Source organism: Grammomys surdaster, unplaced genomic scaffold, assembly GCF_004785775.1.
Source record: "Grammomys surdaster isolate TR1022 unplaced genomic scaffold, NIH_TR_1.0 139, whole genome shotgun sequence".
Lineage (NCBI taxonomy): Eukaryota > Metazoa > Chordata > Mammalia > Rodentia > Muridae > Grammomys > Grammomys surdaster.
The window spans coordinates 5,122,769-5,144,787 of record NW_021604597.1 but is presented as its reverse complement, the minus strand read 5'-3'; the positions used below and the strand labels follow the sequence as shown (position 1 = coordinate 5,144,787).

Below are 22,019 nucleotides of genomic sequence, written 5' to 3'. Positions count from 1 at the left end.
ATGAGATTCCTAACTGTGCTCAGAATCAGACACCCACAGACTGCAGCATCCCCAGTGAGGTGAGTCCCAGGGAAGGGCAGAGAGTGAAGGAAGCCCTGCCAGCCTTCTCAACCAGCCTTTAACAGACATAACACCCTGTATCTATCGTTGAGGACTTCAGAAAGCTTTAAACATGAAGCAGAATAATAAAAAGCTAAAAGTGAAAGCAAGATTACAACCGCTGTGCCTTTCTGTCTCTGAGACTCCTCGACAAACAATGGGTACAAGGCAGGAACCCTGGGAACGTACTTCCACATCCTCCCCTGGATTGAGACTGGCTGAACCACTAGAGCTGTGTGACATCTTCACTGGGCATTTGGCTTCATTCTGGACCAACTCCTGGTACTGATTAACTACCCTGAAATATTAGGAAAAAATAGGTAAGGATTGGCCAAATTTGTCTTAAACACAAATCAATACAGGAAATAAGTAATGCTATTATAGGAAAAGAAGTCCCACCGGATTTAACAGAAAAATCACAAAGTGACAAGTGCCCCTAACTGCCAACCACAAGTGCCAAGACAAACCTAGAGCCTCACAGTGAATTCTCATCAGCCACATAGCACAAGGTGATTGTTCTACAGCAGAAAGGCAGACAGCCTGGTCAGGAGACCAAGACTAGATTAAGCCACATGAGGAAATCCGTCTTAAAAAGTGTACTCGTGCTGTGAAGATGGATAAAGGTGCTGGCCTCCAAGCCTGACAACCTATGTATGTATACTCCCAGTGGAGGAAGGAGAACTAATTCTCACATGCCACCCAACTTTGAGGGACAATGCAAGCACACACCCTAAATGAATGTCATAAAAAGAAGCATACTCTAATCTTTCCAATGACAAAGTAATGTTTAAATCTTCTCTGCTAACCATGATAGATGAATGCATCTAAAGTTATACTTTTAAGATCTTATTTCTAATATAGAAATAAGGTCATCCTTGATTACAATATAATTAAAACAATAGACAACAAAATGTCTCATTCCTTTTCCCTTAGATTTGGATTATAAACTTCCTCCGGAAAATCATCTGTCTCACGTACCTAAGTTTTCTTACCTAAAACAAACTGTATTTTATACGGTGTTTATTAATTCTATTAAAATATTAAGAAAATACCTCAGAGATTTTATTATTAGGTGATTTAATCCAAGACAGTAATGATGATGTAATAATGTTCAGTTAAATATGTAGCAAAATCAATATCTGTGACTCAAATATAGAATATTCTATCCTACAAAAATACAGATTCACATCCAATCTGACCAAAAATAAAGAAGCAAATGCACTTTACCTCTCTGCGTCAGTCTTTGACCCAATAATAAACCTAAAATGTACCAAGAAAGAGAAGTCTCAGGTAAGAGTGTCTTAAAACATCTTGGATTAATCTTTAGTCTTTCCTATTTAGTTACAGCAATATATTACAAATTCATTTAAAAATCTACCAATGTATCATTACATTAAAAATTTAATTAAACGTCAGAAATACTGCTCAAGTTGTACATTTATCATAAAATAATCAATTTGGCTAGTTTACCTTAGGAGAAATTTATTTTAATGCTCATAATTTACACAATATGGAATAAAACAACCAAGAACCACTGTACAAGTTTACAAACACTGTCCCTTTAGTAAAATTACTCAACTACTGAGAGGCCTGTGGCTTTTCATTTATTTAATTAAATTCTTGAAGTCATTCTTAAACTTATTTTAGTCAAGAATGAAAACTTATTGCCAACTCAAACAAAAATCTTGTCTAAAAGAAATTTAAAAAGAAATCTTTTCCAAGCTTTTTAGAATTTTGACATCATAACATATTATAACAAGTGAATCTTATTTTTTAATTACCAATTTGTATGATCATCAGCAGAGGAGCTGAAATACAAATGAAAAGAAGCACTTAGTTAAGGCAAGCCAAACTTAAGCCTCATAGCTCTTAGGTTCTGAACACAGAAGAACGAGGAACAGCTCAGATCCTGCAGAATAATGGCAGGGTCCTCAGCTGTCTCCCAGAAACAACCCCATGGCCATGGGAACTGCAACTTCACAGAGGAGCAGCTACTGTGTGTGCCCTTACACTGTAGCCATGCTGGCACACTCACAGTGGTGAATGAAGGGAGAATTTCAGAGATATGCATAATCGAACCAGCTGATAGCTGTTAACCCAGGAATTGCTGCTAGCTCTTCATGTTTACTTTTACCTAGGTATGGGTGAAGTAACTCTAAAACCCAGCATTCTTCCAAATTTGGTAAAGGTTGTAACAATAATTTAACATACAACTGAACTCTACATTTTTTTTTCATTTGATGCTTTGTAAAAAAAAAAAAAAAAAAAAACTAAAGTAAACATACAATCAAAATTGCCCCAGCACTCAGAAGGCAGAGACAAAGGCAGGCTGATCTCAGTGAGTTGAGACCAGCCTAGTCTCCATAGCATGTTCCAGGCCATGGGGATTCACAGACCCTGCCTACACTCCCCAACCACTCCCAAATCAAAACTGATACTTAGTACCCTGTACTAATGATGTACCATTTAGAAAATCAACTACATAAATTGCTACTAATATAAATATATCAACAACAACAAAATCCCAAGACTACCACGAAAATAACTATCTGTAATTTAAAAACTAATTCTAACTGACTTAGAGAACTTAGCAACTGTCTTCAACCTTACACACACTATCAAAACACACTGGTATATATCAAGTACCAAATCCCCAGAGGGAAATGTATTCATTAGCTGGCAGCTCCTTGGTAGTTCTAAATAGGTTCTAGGTGGCCCTGTCTATTCCATAGACTCATCAGAACTCACTGTGATGGAGACATGTGGCTGTCATTTTCTTCATCTGCTTTCCACGGCTGAATTTTACCATAGTAAAGTGGATCACCAAGAGACTGCAGGATGGTCAGCTTTGTTCTCTGATACTGACTACCACCTTCACATTCAAATACATAATCGTCTTTTACATCCTGAAAAGAACAGACAATCCCAAGTAATTTCTTCTCAAGCACCAAAAATCATCAACAACAAATAATAAAATAAAAACTGATTTCTGTCTGGTATATACATGGCACTGAAGGAATGTTTAAGGCCATATATGATTGAGCATGATATTGAGCCATTTATTAGGAAAGTGTTGTACATTCCTACACATAATGAAAATTATAAAAAACATTTACTGAATATTGTCACAGCACTTAACAAGTAGTATCTCATCCAACTGTCAAACAAAACCCATGGCTGGTGTGGCCATTTCCACATTATAGGTAAATGAATTGGTCAGGTGTGGTGGCATGTGTCTTTAACTCCAGCACTTGGGAGGCAGAAGCAGGCTGATCTCTTTCAAGACTAGCCTGGTCTAAGCCAGCTAAAACTATACCATAAGACTCTGTCTCACAAATAATAAACAAATAAATAAATGGAATGGAATGTAACAACCCAAACCTCATAGAGAACTACAGCATCAGGGTCCTTTCTTTACAGTCCTTTATGATAAGTGTTCCAATGTTGCATCTCTTCAAGCCAGAGAGACACGCACAGAGCTTCATACACTGTACATACAACTGTTACTATTTAACAATCTGAATATAAGGTTTGAAAGTGGAAATACTTTTGTCATAGGCTATTCATACAAAACATTCTTAAGATGTCCATAAATCTTATTATTTGGTGCCTAGAATCCATCCAAAATATTATTCCAATTTCTCCCTTTTAGAAACTATTACAATGAGAAAATCAGATCATTTCCATTCAGAGCTGTCTTTAAGCCAGGCACCGTGGCATATGCCTGTGACCCCAGCACTCAGGAGGCAGAGGCAGCAGAATGACAAAAATATGAGAACAGCTGTAAAAACACCAAAGTCCCAGGCAAGCCTAGGCCACACGGAAAACCACTGCTCAAGCAAAGACATCTTTAAAAGAATACACTAACTTTAAACAAAAGGCAAGTGAGAACCACCAACATGTAGCCAGAACAAAACAATGCACTAGTTTTCTCTAAGAGTCTCACTACATAGCCCAGGATGATCTCAAAGACATCTTTTCCCAGCAGCAGTTTCCCTAGTTCTGGACTTACAGTTATGTACCACTGGGTGGGCTGGACTCTTAATTTGGTTTTTGAATAGCTCCCTATGAGGCCCAGACTAGCCTTCAAGTTGGGAGCTTCTTGCCTTGTCTCCAAGAGCTGAGGTTATAGGCATGGGCTCCCATGCCCCACATAAAAATTTAGTGTTACATTAAAATTGTTCTGTAAAATGAAAAACTCAGGGTTAATCATATTTTTCTGAAGCCCACAAGAGCTACAAGTGCACTTTTAAAGACAGTTATACATCAAAAGTAGTTTTCTGTTTAATAACTTCAGAGCCCAGCTTATAAACAACACTCTTTACAAGTACGTCAGAGGCACATCTGGCACTTGGGCAGTGAAAGCAAGAGGATCAGCATGTTCGAGGTCAGCCTTGACTACATTGCAAGTTTGAGGCCAGTCTAGGCCAAAAGAGACACTGCCTCAAAACCAAAAGTACACAGGCAAACTGAATCATTAGTCAAAGAGACTGAATTGATTACTTACGTGAGCCGGCCACATTGTTGGCTGTGAGTCATCAGATTTGATGGACTTCTCCACTTTAGCATATTTCTCCACCTAAACAATGAAGACGTGAAATAAAATGTCATCAGTATCGGAACAAAGACAAGAACCTGAACAATTCACAGAAACAATGTGGGCACAAGGGTTTTAACCAGCTGTATCACCAAGCACTGTGGTTAAGAAGCTGAAGCCCCTCCTGATATGTTTAATTAAGTGCAGTATGTGGGACTGCAGAGGAGTAAGTGGTTAAGAGCACAGGCTACCCCGGAGCCACTTATGCAACAAAAAGACAATATGGCTGTCTTTCTTGGTTTGTATACAAAGTCTATAGATGTCTTTCTTTGGCTTTGTGTTTTAACTGTTAAAACAGCAAGAACTGTTAGAATTGTTACGAAAATTCTTGAAATAGTGAATAATTTTGAAAAAACTATCATAAAGAATTAAGTGAATTGGCAAGATTGCTTAGCAGGTAAAGGTTCTTGCCACTGAAACTTGAAGATCTGAGGCAGCAGCCCAGGAATAACATGGTAGAAGAATCATCCCTCAACAGTTGTCCTGCGGTCTTCCACACGTGTTATGGTCTGCACATGCACAGATACACACAACACATACCAAACAAATACATATCTAAAAAATACACACTAAAAGAAACTAGAAATGAAATATAAAATAGTCCTTCATAACACCTTTCTGATCACTTAGCATTCATGTGTCTTACAAATTATTAAGAAAGAATACTATTAGGAGTTCCTTAACATTATTTCTGCTCCTAACACAGAACTCTATTAAAATTTATGCTTTTAAGTAACCGAGACTGGATCGGTGGCCCACTTAATACAAGAAACTTACATAACTAATATACACAGACTCTTAAAATGAGCACTTAAAAACAAAAAACAAAAAACAAAAAAACCAAGTTGTTTTTTCTTTCCTTCATTTCCTCAGAACACTAACTTCCTCATGCTGACCTTTGGCCCTGTGACCTTTGACCCTGTGTTAGAGAGCAGCATTTTGTGAACTTACGTCTACTTCAGAAGGCACAGCCAAGTTACAGGGGCTCCGTTTCCACATGTCCACACACTAAAAGATTAAAAACAGTACAATTATACACAGACACACACACACACACACACACACACACACACAACACCCTAAAGCAAAGTCAGCCTCTTAGTACATCGAGCACCTTAACAACTACTTACATTTCCTGCTTTGGAAATTTTGAGGTCATAATGCTGACCTGCTTTCCTTTCCTTCCGCTTTTGTAAGAAATCAAGTAATCTCAGCTGAGGGGGAGGAGGACAGTGAGAGAGGTCCTGCTGCCGGTTCAGGGAGGACCTGGAGTACCTCTTCAAACACCTACAATATATTGGAAGCAATGAAGCAACAACTCATAACACACATGGGAAAGGAGGAGCATGCACTGATTACAACTCAATCACAAATACCTACTTACAACACACACACACAGACACACACAGACAGAAAGACAGACAGACAGACAGACACACACACACACACACACACACACACACACACAACTTTCTATAAATACAACTTTCACACCAGCAAGCTTTAAGCACAGGTGAAAGGAAACAAACAAGACAAAATGTTCATGACCATGGAGCCACAGTAATTTGAATCCAGAACTAGAGAGACAGTCATTATAAACTAATCTCTAAAATTGTGATTGTATTTTCTCAAAACTTGTTAAGTTACACATTGTTTGCTTGTTAACTGTTTCCAATTAAGCAACTATCCTTCTGTTCTTATCTGGTCTTTTTACAGCCTCACAACCATTTTGGGGAACAGACCATAAACTTATAGAAGTTCCTTCTTTAAAAGACTGAAGAAAATATCATTTACTTTACACTAACGCAGAAAATATTTTTTAAAAAGGTCGATCACACAAATCCATAATACAAGGCCATTAAAAATCCCATTTTTGAACTTAGAAATCCAGCACTCAGGGAAAGGGCACGGTGGCTAGCAAGAGTGTCAAACTCAAGAGCCTGTGTCACACAAGTGGCGATTACCGTTTCATTGGGCGAGTGTTCATCTTTTGCCGGTTATAGAGCAGCCTATTTGCAGTGCATGCTACTGCCACAGATGGGTCAAGGCACAGTGGTTCTGCTGTAGCCAGAATCAGCTGGCTCTCAAGCAAAAGTTTGTCTTCCTGAAATACACAACAGTATGTCGGCCTCAGATGCATTTTTGATAATGTAAACATCATTTAACCCAGAAATATTCCCAGAAAGTTTGCTAACGACTAAAGTAAATGAGTAACTCAAGTTTGAACATTAACATGTAAATCTGACAAGATACAATGCATATTGTATAAAATAGTCAAATCCAGAGTGAATATTTAATTGGCTGTTTAAAATACAGAATGGTAGAATAACTGAGAATAGTTATAGAGTATCTCTCCTTTACCAGTCCTCAGCTTAAGAAAATGATGCTTTCTGCTCTCCAGTGTTGACTGCAAGTTTGTCTCTAACATGAAGAAGTTTCAACCTTATAGATAGGAAGATAACAGCCCAGATTAAACCTCATCACTTATGAATTACAGATACACTGAATCTTAGTTCACAAGCATATTTCACAGAGGGTAATTTCACATTACTGACATTTTCTCTCCAAAGCAACAGGTAAACAAAAGCTAAAACTAGAGGATCAACTAGCTGACGTCAGCACTAAGAAGTCCTGTTAGACCAGGTGTGGTGATACAGGTCCTTACTCTCAGAACTCAGGAGGCTAAGGCAGCAGGAGCTCAAGTCCCAAGTGAGCCCAGGCTAGAGATCTTACCTCAAAAAGAAAAAGAAAGGAAGAAAGGGAGGAACAATGGGAGGGATAAAGCTAGGCTTCCTGTAGAATTATAAAATCCTATATGAAAGAAAACTCATGATCTATTTGTATTCAATAGTAAGAATGAAGCTTTTGTTCGAGAGGATAAGAAACCAATTTCCATGTTAGGCATCACTGGTTAACCCCAGTTTATCAGCACGGCTGGAAACAACCGGGACTGGGTTACAGACAGCTCCCGGAGGACTTTCTAAATCTGCAGAGAGTGTAAGATCCTAAAGCTCAGAAGGGAACCTTGGTTTTGTCCAAGTGTCCACCCTAACACACCACTCTAATGTCAGTAAAAGGAAGCTTCTCACTGATGCTTCTTCACACTGTGTATGGCCTTCTTGGGATTAGAGAGAGAACTAACCTGGGTCCATTTATGGTTGTCACTTGTTATAGAATGGACATCACAGACTAAAGTCTAGAAAAAACAAAATATTTAAAAAAACATGTATGCTCTTACAAATATATGAACATTTAATAAAAATCCAACTAAAACAAAAACAAAGTATCTTCTAATTAAACATTCCATACCTGCATTGTTGGGCGTAAGAGAATGTGCCTACTCTGGTAACCAGGAGACTTCATGTTACTGGACTGCCTATAGTCACGAATTTCTGCTATCACACATCCACAATGAAAAATATTAACCTGTTTTAAGTAAACAAAAAAAATGTTCAGGTAAATGAGATTTTTTCAAATAATATACAAGCTCTCAAATAATAAACGAGCTTACCAAAACAAGCAAGCATGTAGTAAATGGTTCACATTCTTTAAATTCTATACATTCAATGGGTATTTTTACTGGATATACCATTATATAAACGCTAAAGAGGATTATGTATTTATTTCTATGTTCATCATTATAAAAAGCAATTTAAAACAAATTGCATCCACTGACATCCAGGATGACTCTGGCATCCATCTATATAGGGGAGGTTACAGCAGTTCTGGGACTAAGGTTCTTCTGAAGCTCACTGGCTCATTGTTTCACTCTGCTAGTTTCCTATTTGTATTGTAGTTTGTCATTGTTACAGACTGTCAGTAAACTGTGCCAGAATTTCAGCCTCTAGATCTAACTTCACTATTTGCTTTCCTAAAATTTCTAGACTTAGAGTGTATTAATGAGAGAGAACTAGCCACAAAGTTGACTCTAAACTATGTTGTATTGCAAGTTTAAGAAACCTTAGCACTTCCTCGGCTCTGCCTGTGAGGTGCCTGCCATCTCTTTTGCACATCATGGCTGCCCTGAGGCCTCTGGTGAAGCCCAAGATCATCAGAAAGAGGAGCAAGAAGTTCATCAGGCACCAGTCAGACCAATATGTGAAAATTAAGTGAAACTGGCGGAAACCCAGAGGCACTGACAACAGGGTTCGGAGAAGATTCACGGGCCAGATTCTGATGGCCAACATTGGTTATGGGAGCAACAAAAAACCAAGCACATGCTGCCTAGTGGCTTCCGGAAGTTTCTGCTCCACAACGTCAAGGAGCTGGAAGTGCTACTGATGTGCAACAAATCTTATTGTGCAGAGATTGCTCACAATGTGTCCTCTAAGAACTGAAAAGCCATCATAGAAAGAGCAGCACAGCTGGCCATCAGAGTCACCAATCCCAATGCCAGGCTCCGCAGCGAAGAAGATGAATAGATGGCTTGTGTGCATGTTTTGTGTTTAAATAAAACCACAAAAACTGACCAAAAAAAAAAAAAAGAAAAGAAAAAGAAAAGAAACCTTAGCAGTCTTCGCTACAACTCACCTATTATCCATCCCTCACACATGCATGTTCAGGTACTTTGCGCCATTACAGCTGTTTGTGCTCAAATACACATCGATAATACCATAATAGTCATTATCTTTAAGTAACCAGACCCAATACTAAAAGTTAATCTAGGGGTTGTGAACACTACCTAGCTTCCTTATGTGCATGCTTTCTTTAAAGCACTACTATTTCTGTTCAGGATCTATTCATCACAATCTTGACAATGACTAGTTAAATTGTTAGGTTATCTGTACCTTTTACCATTCTACTGTTAACAACTGGCAGCTTAGTATACCAATACCTACACCCTCCTTGTTATTTTAATCACTACTGCCCTTAGAGCTCCATACAGCACATAATCTGCTACCTAAGGCCAACCACTAGCTATTTCTCTAGCTGAGATTAATGAGAGCAACCCTCTTCTAATCAATTCAGTTAAACATCTGGCTACCTTTGTCCATCCAACAAATATCCTTCAAACAACCACACCTGTCTAACTGTTCTCCCTGTAATCACTTTTGTATTTACTTTACTTATCAAAGGAACATGAAGCTGAAGATGGCCTTGAACTTCTGACTTTCCCCAATGCTGGGATGAATGGCAGGTACCATTACACCTGTATCCTGACCTTATCTTAAGACTAACTGAGATTCAAACAGAAAAGTGACTAATAATGTCACGCCAAGAAGTTACGGTCTTGGTAGAATCAGCTAAGAAAAGCTGGATAGGTGAAGAAGGAAAGTATGATAAAAAGGAGATTACAGACAAGCTTCGGAGTGGTTTTGAAGTGATAAGAACTCTAAATCAACAGCTGAAAAAACAGTGAGGTCAGGAGAGGTTTTCAAGTTGAGAACACAGCATGTTTGAAATTATGGTTCAGAGAAGGGAAACATTTAAAAAGGAAAAGGAAATGGGGAGGAGGCCTTAGGAATGGATTCATGCATGGTAACAGGAAAGCAAAGAAAAAGTGTGAAGAGAGATGCAGGAATGCTGGACCACTGGTGCCGCTAACCACTGGTGCCAGGAAGGGATGGGAGTCAGGGCAAGACAGCAAGAGCAGCAAGGCAAGTGAGTTACCCAGGTTACTTTTCAAAGTACCTTTCTGATGTGCATGCAAGCTTCATCAACAGGGAAATCAGATTCTTTCATAATTTCTTACTGTTAACCTTGAGACATTTCCAGGCTGATTTATTACAGCAACTTTAGAAGGACTAAAGCTGCACATGGCAGTGCAGCAAACAAGTAAGGCACAATAAATATTTTAAACTGCTCTGTTGCAGCGTCTCACGCTATGCCTTAAACACTACTGAGAATACTAGTGTGTGTGGCAGCACAGTCTATGATGGTAGCATTCAAGGGGCTGAAGCAAGAATATCACCAGTTCTAAGCCATCCAGGCTACAAATAAGTTCGTGTCTCACAAAACAAAACCATACACAAAGAATATGTACCTACTAAAACCTAACACACACACATATGATATATACCATACATTTTTTCCTGGAGATTGGATATAGTTTAGTTGTAGATTGATAGCCTAACATATATGAGGCCTTAATTCACTACCCAGTGCCACAAAAGGGATAAAAAAAGATACTCCATTTTTGCACACATGTGTGTGTGAATACACATACACACACATAATTTTTAGAAATGGAGTTTTGTCCAGGCTGGCCTCAAACTTCCTTAAGATGCACCTGTTTCAGCCTTCTAAGTAGCTATAGTGACAATGCTAATATACACAGGTTATATTTAAAACAGTATTTTGTCTTGTTTTCTTACCTGTGATTTTTCAAGGAGATCAACCAAAATAGGAGGTAATTCTTCTGCATCTAAGTATTCAAGCAATTCCCCTTCTTCATAAGGCAATCGGATGGTCTCAGAATCTCAATTTTAAAACAAAGTTTATAAAAAACCAGCTCACAAATAAAGTTAAGATTATAATTTAAATTACTTTTAAAAATAGGATACACTAGGCTAAAGAGATGGCTCAGTGATTAAGAGCACTTGCCATTCTTGCAGAGGACCTGGGTTCTGAACCTAGTACCCACAGGGCAGCTTACAAGTGACTGGAACTGTCACCTCTGGGGACACCTGCATTCACGTGTACATACTCATACAAACATATATATATATATATATACACATACACATAATTAAAATAAAAGTAAATCTTAAAAACACAGCTCAAAGACTAAGTCTTGTAAGCCAATCACATAGTAGTACTGAAAAACTTGTTTAATATATAACATTTTAAACAAGAACAGGAAAATAAAAACATCTTTTTTTTTTTTTTTTTTTTTCTCGAGACAGGGTTTCTCTGTGTAGCCCGGGCTGTCCTGGAACTCACTCTGTAGACCAGGCTAGCCTTGAACTCAGAAACCCGCCTGCCTCTGCCTCCCAAGTGCTGCGATTAAAGGCATGTGCCACCACCGCCCGGCCAAATAAACACATCTTATCCTCTTTCTGCCTCTACATTACAGGTCAGGGACACCACATTGAGTTTATACAGTGCCATGGACTAAACTCCAAGCTCTGTGCATGCTAGGCAAGTATTCTACCAACTGAGCTATATTCCTATCCCCATAAATAAAATTCTTCACTAGCTAAGTTCCTTGAAGTGCTCAGAATTATTAAATTCTGAGGTGCCTCTTTAAATCAAATCTGAAAACACTTATGTTTTAATGCTCTTCACATCCACAGTATTAGAAATCTTTTTAGAAATATTTTCAATGTTTACTATTTTTTGATGTCTCAATAAAAATTACTTAAAAGGTAATGAATACTTCGCAAGTTTTTATACTCAGTGTATAAAATGCAGCTAAAATACCTTAAAATATAGATAGCAATAAAAGAAATATTAATTGTTAAAAATCACCTGTTCTATTAACTACAAAGACATAATCAGGTTAGCAAGATGGTTCGGTAGATAAAGCACCTGGAGGTAAGCTTGAACACCTGAGTGCTCTCACTGGGACCTACTACACAAGTCCCTTCCTCCCTCCCTCCCTCCCCCCCTCCCTCCCCCCCCCCTTCCCCCCCCTCTCCCTCCTCCAACTAAATAAAATAAAATATAAAAGGAGATAGGGAGTAAAGAGATGGCTCAGGAGTTAAGAGCTCAGGCTGCTCTTCTAGAAGACCCAGGTTCAACTCCCAGCACCAACATGGTGGCTCCAAAACATCTGTTAGTTTGTTTCAGTGTATCCAACCTCTTCTTCTGGACCCTGAAGGCACCAGGCATGCATATGGTACACAGATATATATGGAAGCAAAACATCCATTCACATAAAACAAAAATAAATTAATCTAAAGTTTTAAATCTATAATAAATGACAATAATTTTCAAATGCATGTTCAGGAAGAATAATCTACACACTACAACAATGTCAAACATTCTAGCAAAAGTCAAGAGGAGAAAAAGTATGAAATAAGAATTTGTCTTTTAACCAAGACAAACTCTGATTAAAGGTCAACAGCTAACTTTTAATAGTAGAGGTATTTTGTGGCAGACATACTTTAGAAGGCCTTACCTGATCCATTTTTCCCCCTGAGCATCAGAGAATACCCTTCATTTCCTGGGTACAGATTGACCACTAAACACGACAAAGTCTCTTGCATAACAAGCTTCTCTAACAAGTTCACATTTCTTCTTAATTTCTGCTTTAAAAAGAAGTGAAGTTCATGAAAACAGTATATACCTGTTGGTGACCCTTCCATACTACAATCTTCAATTCCTGGGAATTGTCACAGTAATGTCACTAGCATGCTTTACGCAAAATAACTCACACCATAAACTTACTATGCACAAATGTGTACCTGTAAATCTCAGCACTCAGAAGAGATGAAAGCAAAAAGACAAGATCCAGGCCAGCCTGGATCTTATTACATAGCAATACTAGCTTTTAGACCAGTGGTTCTCAATCTGTGGGTCACCACCCCTTTGGAGGGGTCTAATAACCCTTCACAGGGGTTGCCTAAGCCTATCAGAAACAGATATTTATGTTATGATGAGTTATAAAGTAAATTATAGTTATGAAGTAGCAACACAAGTCATTTTATAGTTGGGGTTCACAACATAAGAAACTGTATTAAGGAGCTGCAACACTGGGAAGGTTGAGAAACAAGTGTTTTAAACAAACGACAGCAAAAAGCATGGCAGCTAATGTCTATAAGCCGAGCACATGGCAGACTGAGGCAAAAGAATCATCATCATACTTGAAGGCCAACTGGGGTCTCAAAAGGAAGACAGAAACAAAAGGAGGAAAGGAAAAAGGGAGAAAAAAATGCAATCTATAAATGAAGAGTGGGGGATCTCTTTAATTGCACAGTGATAAGGCCAAATTTCTTAACAACTCATAATCTACTTAGATGTGAAGTTGTTCAGCAAGTCAAATCAGCTGAAATGCTGAGCCGGAAAAGAGCTAACTGGTGAAAGAAAACAGACAGTCTTCTATAAATTCATTTACTGATAATATTTTTAAATATTATACCGTATGTTCCATATGTTTTATTCAAGTATAACTTAAGAAACACTTGAATTTTTAACATATCTAGAAACATGCACACATATCAAAATCCATAATTTTATAATATGTGGTTTTGTATGAAACCAACTTAAAGATTAAATTCATCTCATCTATTTTAGGAAAAACATGAAACTTTTTTTTTTCAGTACTTAAAATCACAAATCTGTTTTGAGTACCTTATATTAATCACTGTGTGTAATTATATTAAACTCATTATATTAAACTCATCACCGTGTGTCAGGTAGGGTATACCCATGCCACAGGCTTCATGTGGATGTCAGAGAACAATTTGTACAAGTCAGTTCTCTCCTTCCACCATGCAGATCCTGGGAATTCTTTCAGGCTTCATAGCAAGTACTTTTATCTGCTGAACTATCTCACCCAAGAGTCATACATTTTTGATCAATATCAAAACAGAATGGAAACACTATGCAATCTGAAAATAAAGGGGGTGGGTACTTAAAGGTATCACAAAACAAAACAAAACAAAACCAGAAAACAATTAGTAGCAACAACAAAAAAACTATTGGCTGGGAATGTCTTTCTTAAATGGGCAGATAGCATCCTTGGCTCCAGAGCCCAGTGATTGCTCAGCTCTGCCTCTGAATCTTAAAAACAGGTAGACAATCTATACATCATGCGGGGCTTGCAGACTCCTGTCAGATTCTTTAGGACCTCTCTCTCTTAGTTCTAGTTTCTAAAGTGATGGATATAGAAATTATGCATATTGTTATGACTTTACAGATACATACAAATTTTATACAAACTTTCAAAAATCCTTATGCTTTAAACATGCAATCAGTTAGGTAATACTTGAATAAAACTTATGAAAAGTATATCATAATAATTACTTATAAATTTAAGGGTTTTTTTCCCCTAAAGATTTTAAAAATCAGACAGTACTGGAATGCACCTAAAGAAATGTTTAGCATCCTTAGTCATCAGGGAAATGCAAATCAAAAACAACCCTGAGATTCTACCTCACACTAGTCAGAATGGGTAAGATCAAAAACTCAGGTGATAGTAGATGCTGGCGAGGATGTGGAGAAAGAGGAACACTCCTCCATTGTTGGTGGGATTACAAGGTGATACAACCACTCTGGAAATCAGTCTGGCGGTTCCTCAGAAAATTGGACATAGTTGTCTCGAAAAAACCAAAAAAAAAAAAAAAAAAAAAAAATTGGACATAGCATTATCTGAAGACCCAGCTATACCACTCCTGGGCATATACCCAGAAGATGCTCCAACATATAACAAGGACACATGCTCCACTATGTTCATAGCAGCCTTATTTATAATAGCCAGGAGCTGGAAAGAACCCAGATGTCCTTCAACAGAGGAATGGATATAGAAAATGTGGTACATTTACACAATGGAGTATTACTCAGCTATTAAAAACAATGAATTCGAGAAATTCTTAGGCAAATGGATGGAACTAGAAAATATCATCCTGAGTGAGGTAACCCAATCACAAAAGAACACACATGGTATGCACTCACTGATAATTGGATATTAGCCCAAAAGCTCACAATACCCAAGATAGAACTCAGACCACATGAAGCTCATGAAGAAGGAAGGCCAAAGTATGGGTGCTCTGGTCCTTCTTAGAAGGAGTAACAAAATACTCAAGGGAGCAAACATGGAAAGTGTGGGACAGAAACTGAAGGAGGGGCAGTCTGGAGACTGACTGTTCCACCTGGGTATCCATCCCATGTACAGTTACCAAAGATAGACACTGATGTGGATGTCAGGAAGTGCATGCTGACAAGAGCCTGATATAGCTGTCTCCTTAGAGGCCTGCCAGAGCCTGACCTATACAGAGGCGGATGCTCACAGCTAACCATTGAGCTGACCATGGGGTTTCCAATGGAGGAGTGAGAGAGAAGACTAAAGGAGCTGAAAGGGTTTGCAGCCCCAGTGTGGGGGAATTGGAGGGTGGGGAGGTGGAAGTGGGGGGGGGTGGGGGGGGGGGCCCCCCCCCCCAAAGCCGGGGGGGGGGGGGGTGGGACGGGGGTCCCTGAGGGGGGGGGGGAACAGGGAAAGGGAGTAACATCTGAAATGTAAATAAAATATCCAATAAAAAATAAAGACACAAATAAATGTAAATAAAATCATACACAATGCAAGAAAAAAAGATAAATAAATAAATAAATAAATAGAATTTTAAAAATGGCATTTAAAGTGAAAAAAACCAGACAGTGCTGGAATGCTAATTGTTTTTTGTGGGGGAAGGGGTTTGGTTAATTGTTTAAATGTCATTCATTTTTAAATTAAAGATAAAATAGAAGCTCACACAGCCCCTAAAACACTTTTAACCTGAGAGTTTAAAATATTTCAAGAAGTTAAATTTCTGGTGAATTGTGAACTGCTCAATGCTGGTATCTAAGTCCATATACATTTTTTTCTTAAAGCTGTGTGTGATGGTACACACAATTCCAACACTCTGGGGGCTCTCCAAACAAACCACACAAAAGAAAACCTTTTTTATAATAAATTGTAACTCTGCTTAAAAGTCAATTTCGATTGATTATAATTAGATACCTTTATGCTGAATAAAAATGAATTAAATTGGCCACAAGCTTATTCTTTGATAAAATTCGTTTTTATTAGCACATTTGAATCCTTCCCAAATGAACAGCCAAATCTCAGAAATGGGTTACTGAGATCCTAGCAAAAGTCTGTAAAATCAGGTCTCAAAGGAAGTCAACAGAAGGCACTGGCTTTGTTTATGATGGCCTATTAGTGTACAGTGTTCTTCACCACTAGCTCAGATTAGCTAGGGAAAGTAACTGCTCAGCTATAGAACTGACTGCAGTCTGGTTGAAAAAGACATTCAACTATGAATATACAAATCACTAGCTGCTTCAAACATAATGTTCCATTATACCACAAGTCCAAAGCCCAGTACTATAAAGAATTTATATTTACCTTAACCTCGGGTTCCTTTTCACATTCTTCAACATATAAGTCATAAAGTTTTTGAAATATAGATTTTCTAGGAAAAAAAGCAATAAATATTCAACATGAAGATTTTGTTTACTTTTCAGTATTTTAAATATTTTAATTCTGTAACCAAACCTTGTAAGATAAGACTGCAATTAATAGAGTACATTACACTGTACACATTACAAGACATTGACTTCAATGTTTCTACATCAACATGTCTGTTAATTTCTGTACAATGCCAATTCAACAATGTGTTACACCGGGTGGTGGTGGCGCATGCCTTTAATCCCAGCACTTGGGAAGCAGAGGCAGGCGGATTTCTGAGTTCGAGGCCAGCCTGGTCTACAGAGTGAGTTCCAGGACAGACAGGGCTACGCAGAGAAACCCTGTCTCAAAAAAACCCAAAAAACAAAACAAAACAAAACAAAAAAACCAACAGTGTGTTACATTGCCTGGCTTAATTTAAGAATTCATAATGTAGTCTGAACATCTATGGACTATTTAAAATGCTTTAGATCTGTACTGTTTTGGACTTCCTTAGTTTCTGAAATATGAGGCCATAGTGTAGGGTCACATACATCTACAGAAAAACATGTAAGACAATTATATACCACTTTTTACTGTGCAGCATTCTAACTTATCTGTCACATAAGTTAGACATGAAAACATCCATTTGTGACATTCCATCAAGATTCACAAGTCCCATATTGTGGAGTATCTTACATTTCCATATCAGGGACGCTCAACCCATCCAAACAAAGAACTGACAACATTTGAAATGTCTGCAGTAAGTGGTAGTCATCTTATTTCACTGACTTAGATGTTACCGATTGGGCAGTCATACCTTCCACTAGACAGGTATTTCCTTTTAGGAGGTCTTTGCTGAGCACTTTCAACGATATACTGAAACAGAAGAAGTCGGTCAAAGAGCTTGTGGTCTGCTTTTCTATGAGTAAGTGCAGGCGTGCTACACGCCTGCGGCAAGACAGACAGAGAAGCCCACTTAGTCACCTAGGCTCTGACAAGCCTGAACGTACGACTTGTACACAGGCCATAAACAAATGAAACTGAGATCCCACTAAGACTCAGCCCAGTGTTTTAGTACCATAAAATGCAATTCCACAGGATGAATATATTCTAAAAGTTTTATTTATTTTAAAATTGCACATCTGAGTACAATAACCCATATTTTAAGGTATTTTAGAGAAACTCATCAGGATAGAAAAGCAACTTTAGAAATTCTAGGGTCGTGTTTAAAATGCTATGTTCTCTTGAAGGTTATCAAAATGTCCGATTATGGAATTTCTGTCAGTTACAAACATCACTATTTCAACATTTAATCAGCCAGGTCTCACCTCTGCACGATCCAAAGCTTGTTCTAGAGCTTGTTGCTGTAAAAAGCAAATAGCACATTTGTCAATATTAATTATTTTCAGAAAAATACTTGACACTCTTAATTAAGTGCTTGTTGCATCTTCTGAAACAAGGGCAGTACACTTTTCCTCTCCTCTATCCTCCAACACATTACTAAGATATTTTCTTAATGACTGGGCACTTGATCACAAGTTCATAAGAAATGCTTAAATAGCATCTGCAGTCAGGATCTGGAAGCTGGACATGCTTGTATCATGTATTCACTACTCCCTTCAAGTACTTCGGTATATCATTTAATATGTACACATAAAAGGTAAGAATCCCACAGTGACAATTCTCATTATTTCTAACAAAGTAGAAATAAGCAGGCAAGCCCTCCAGGGCAGGAAGATGACGCATATCTTCTAAACCTGTCTCATCCCCACCAGCCCCTGAACTTTAGTACTAGCTTGTCCTTTGGGCTCCACTGCCGGTCTCTCTGCACTGAAGTATGTGGGGGAAGGATAGGAGGAGGGGAGTTGGAGGGAGAAGGGACAAGGTTTAGAGACTCTGTAGTCTATGCTGCCTGGAGATCTCGTTCTAGCCCAGGTTGGCCTCCAACTCACAGGGATCCTTTGACATGAGTGCCCCAGTACCGCAGTTACATCTGTGTCAAACGACACCTGCCTACATTTATTAATTTTAAAGCATGCAAGTGAAGGAGTTTGGGAAACTAGTTCAGTCCAAGTATCTGCCACACAGTCATGAATAACTGAGCTCAATCTCCAGAATCCATAGAAGAAAGCTGGATTGGGGGGTGGGGTTGGGGGGCAAGCAGGGATCCCAGTGATGGGGAAGTACATCTCAGGGGCTAGCCTGGCCTACTCAGCCAGTTCTAGACCTAAGAGGACCATCTCAAAATAAAAGGTAGACAGGGCTGGAGGAGCAGTGACATCACTATTTCTTTACAAATATATAGATCCACATGTACAGAACAAGCATACATAAAAGAGATAAAAGGAAACTTAAAATATGAGAACTCCCCCCAATAATCTACATTTATATCAACGTCCTTCTCAAAGACTCAGAAAAACAGCAAAGCAGAATAAACTTTGAATACATGAAGGATCTATGTAATTTAGATGTCCTACCACTGAATTGATGAGATATAAGTCAGATATTTCTTTTTTTTTTTTTTTTTTTAAAGATTTATTTATTTATTATATATGATTACACTGTAGCTGTCTTCAGACACACCAGAAGAGGGCGTCAGATCTCATTACAGATGGTTGTGAGCCACCATGTGGTTGCTGGGATTTGAACTCAGGACCTCTGGAAGTGCAGTCACTGCTCTTAACCACTGAGCCATCTCTCCAGCCCAAGTCAGATATTTCTTAGAGAAAATTTTGACACGACCACTAAGTTATCTGAGTATTATTTTTATGGAGCTAAAGGAAGAAAACAGTAGAGAATACTCATTTTAACAGGCTATATTCACAGCTTACCATTGTAGCATAAGATAAGGACCCAAAAAAGATAAAACTCAGATGTGCTGTGGAAGTGGGGTGGAAACCATGTCTTCTTATATGCTGCAGGAAAAACCAAATAGGAACTGTTAGCATAAGACTGCAAAAAGAAAGACTGCCATTATCAGGAAAAGTACTCAAGGCACAAACATTTCTAACATATCTTTAAAACAAACTTCTACAAGAGAATGTATTAAACCCACCAACACACAGATGAAAAGTGGCTCTCATGGAGTAGGGCAAAACAGTCTGAGAATTCAAATCATTACCTTGAACTGCCCAAAAGTAACACAAGACTGAGAAAACAGTGGCTTCTAAATTTGTTTTCTAGCATCACTGCCTTTCCTGCAGATTCTACAACCTGCCCACTGCCTTTGACAGCTATGTAGGGTCACTTTAAAATTCAGTTTTTAATCACACTGATGGCAAAACCAGAAAACCTCTATTCCCCCAAATGCCCCAGGCTACATTGCTCTAATCCTTAAGAAAATGAGAAACACCTTTGAAAAACTTTTTCTATAATGCAGGGGGTTCTCATCCTGGCTTAAAAACCAAGTAACCTATCCAGCTTTAAGATGGATGCCCATGTCCCATTCTCTGGATTCTGGTTAAAGTCTAGAATAGAGTAGGGGTCCAGAAATAAGGAAAACACCACAGTGGAAGCCCATTGTTCTGACCCTTTCTGCCTACAAGAGATGATACACTCTCCTCTGAAGACACAAAATTGTTTTACTACAATTCTTCGCCTATGAATTTGCACTTATTGCCACAGAAACCACACAACATTATAAACTACAAGGCAGAAACCACATTTCCTATGCAAAACTCTTTTTCAGAGGGAAGGACCCCTAAAGCTTAATATTAGGTTGTTTGTTTTGGTTTTAGTTTTTCGAGACAGAGTTTCTCTGTATAGCCCCGGCTGTCCTGGAACTCACTCTGTAGACCAGGGTGGCCTCGAACTCAGAAATCCACCTGCCTCTGCCTCCCAAGTGTTGGGATTAAGGTGTGCGCCACCACTGCCCGGCTAATATTAGTTTTTAAAAGCCAAAAACTAATCTTACTAGAGGAAGTATAAGCCGAATTTCGGTGAACTCTTTTTTTTGACCACTAAACCTAAATAACAAGACTTAAAAATCCAATGTGGTAACTTAAATTACAGTTACTTTTTACTAAATTAGAAGGGATATTTTTAAAATGATTTCATTGCACAAAAGAACGAACATATAACTTCGTGTTATCTCTTATTCGGCTTGTATATGTAATTGATGAGAACCGAGAACCCATGTGAAACTATTATAAACGTTATTGACATCTCTATTTTACATAGAACTCAATGCAAGCGACTCACCCAGTATCACAGTCCTATTTAGGCATTCTGTCCCTTAACAATTGTAACCTGAGGTTCTATCATTCCAACCTTCAGCCTACTTAAACCTGTTCCCATGGCTCCTTTTTTCTTCTTTCCTTAGGCAAAGCATTACGAACTGACTTGACGAGAGCACTCTTAATTTCGATGTTACATTCATATCAGTAATAGTACTCTGTACTCAATCTAAGTCTGTGCACATCGCTTTTGCATTTCGCGTCCTAACTAGGGACTCTGATGGCGATAAAAGATGGCTCCCAGGGTAGACATCAGCTGAACTGATTTCACTGGTGAACTTGGGTCTCAATTGCAGATATTTTTTTTTAACCCAGGCTTTACCCTTAGAACGCCAACTCCACAGAGAAGCAACCGGCCTTGATTCAATAGTCACACAGAAGTCCGCCCTGAAGAAGCATTCTGCCAACCCAGCAGCGAATTTCCAGAAATACCTGTAGCGGAGTCCAAAGGACAAGCTATTACTAAAAGTGTAGGCGAAAAGAGCCGCGAAGTGCTGAGGGGCGTTCACGCAGAATGGCCGCCGATGTGCCCGCCCAAGCCCAGGATCTCTGAGATGCAGATCGACCTCCTCCCGTCACTTCTGATTCCGGCCGCCCCAAGACACATGACCTACAACCTCTAGCCAGCCCGCCCACCTACCTAAATCACCCACTACCTCCAGCCACAGAACTCACCTAAGGCCTGCTGTAACGCCCACCCACACCTCCAACCGCCACTTCCGGCAGCAGCGCTTCCGATTGGCGTGTTGCTAGTGGAAGGGGCGGGTCTTGAGGCCGTGCAAGGCCCGACTCAACGCTCACTTACAGCTCCAACAGCGAGTTCCGGAGGCCGCTCTTCTGATTGGCGGACTGGGCGGGGCCCTGGGCGGGGTTGGAGGTGGGGTGGTGGCCGGACGTTTCAGAAGGGGCTAGTATCGCAGGGGCGGGTGTGCACTGGTTTTCTAGTGCTTTAGAGTAGCTTCAGGTGTGGGCAGAGCGCTGGAGCAAGTTGTCCGGCCGGTTCGCGTGGCGCGGGAGAGCATGGGCGTTAATTTTCGGGGACTGGAAACGGTTGAAC

General features: G+C 39.1%; 1 protein-coding gene and 1 pseudogene across 13 annotated transcripts in view; one reads left to right on the top strand and one right to left on the bottom strand.

Moving 5' to 3' along the window:
• Positions 1-21,685, bottom strand: part of Supt20h (SPT20 homolog, SAGA complex component) — a 34,995-nt gene extending 13,310 nt beyond the window's left edge. Inside the window, exons 1-18 of one of the 13 annotated variants that reach the window (XM_028763479.1) lie at positions 21,638-21,685; positions 21,285-21,394; positions 19,559-19,642; positions 18,056-18,091; positions 17,545-17,603; positions 16,683-16,749; positions 12,759-12,888; positions 11,011-11,114; positions 8,006-8,122; positions 7,839-7,892; positions 6,661-6,800; positions 5,827-5,983; positions 5,648-5,704; positions 4,607-4,678; positions 2,848-3,005; positions 1,881-1,907; positions 1,327-1,359; positions 289-397 (exon numbers count right to left, since the gene is read on the bottom strand). In XM_028763479.1, the coding sequence (XP_028619312.1) occupies positions 289-397; positions 1,327-1,359; positions 1,881-1,907; positions 2,848-3,005; positions 4,607-4,678; positions 5,648-5,704; positions 5,827-5,983; positions 6,661-6,800; positions 7,839-7,892; positions 8,006-8,122; positions 11,011-11,114; positions 12,759-12,888; positions 16,683-16,749; positions 17,545-17,603; positions 18,056-18,091; positions 19,559-19,561 (1,323 nt within the window). In that variant the 5' untranslated portion in view covers positions 19,562-19,642; positions 21,285-21,394; positions 21,638-21,685. The other 12 variants (XM_028763480.1, XM_028763489.1, XM_028763490.1 and 9 more) reach the window with 12 other exon arrangements.
• Positions 8,711-9,117, top strand: LOC114617857 (annotated as a pseudogene).
• Positions 21,686-22,019: the final 334 nt, after the last annotated feature.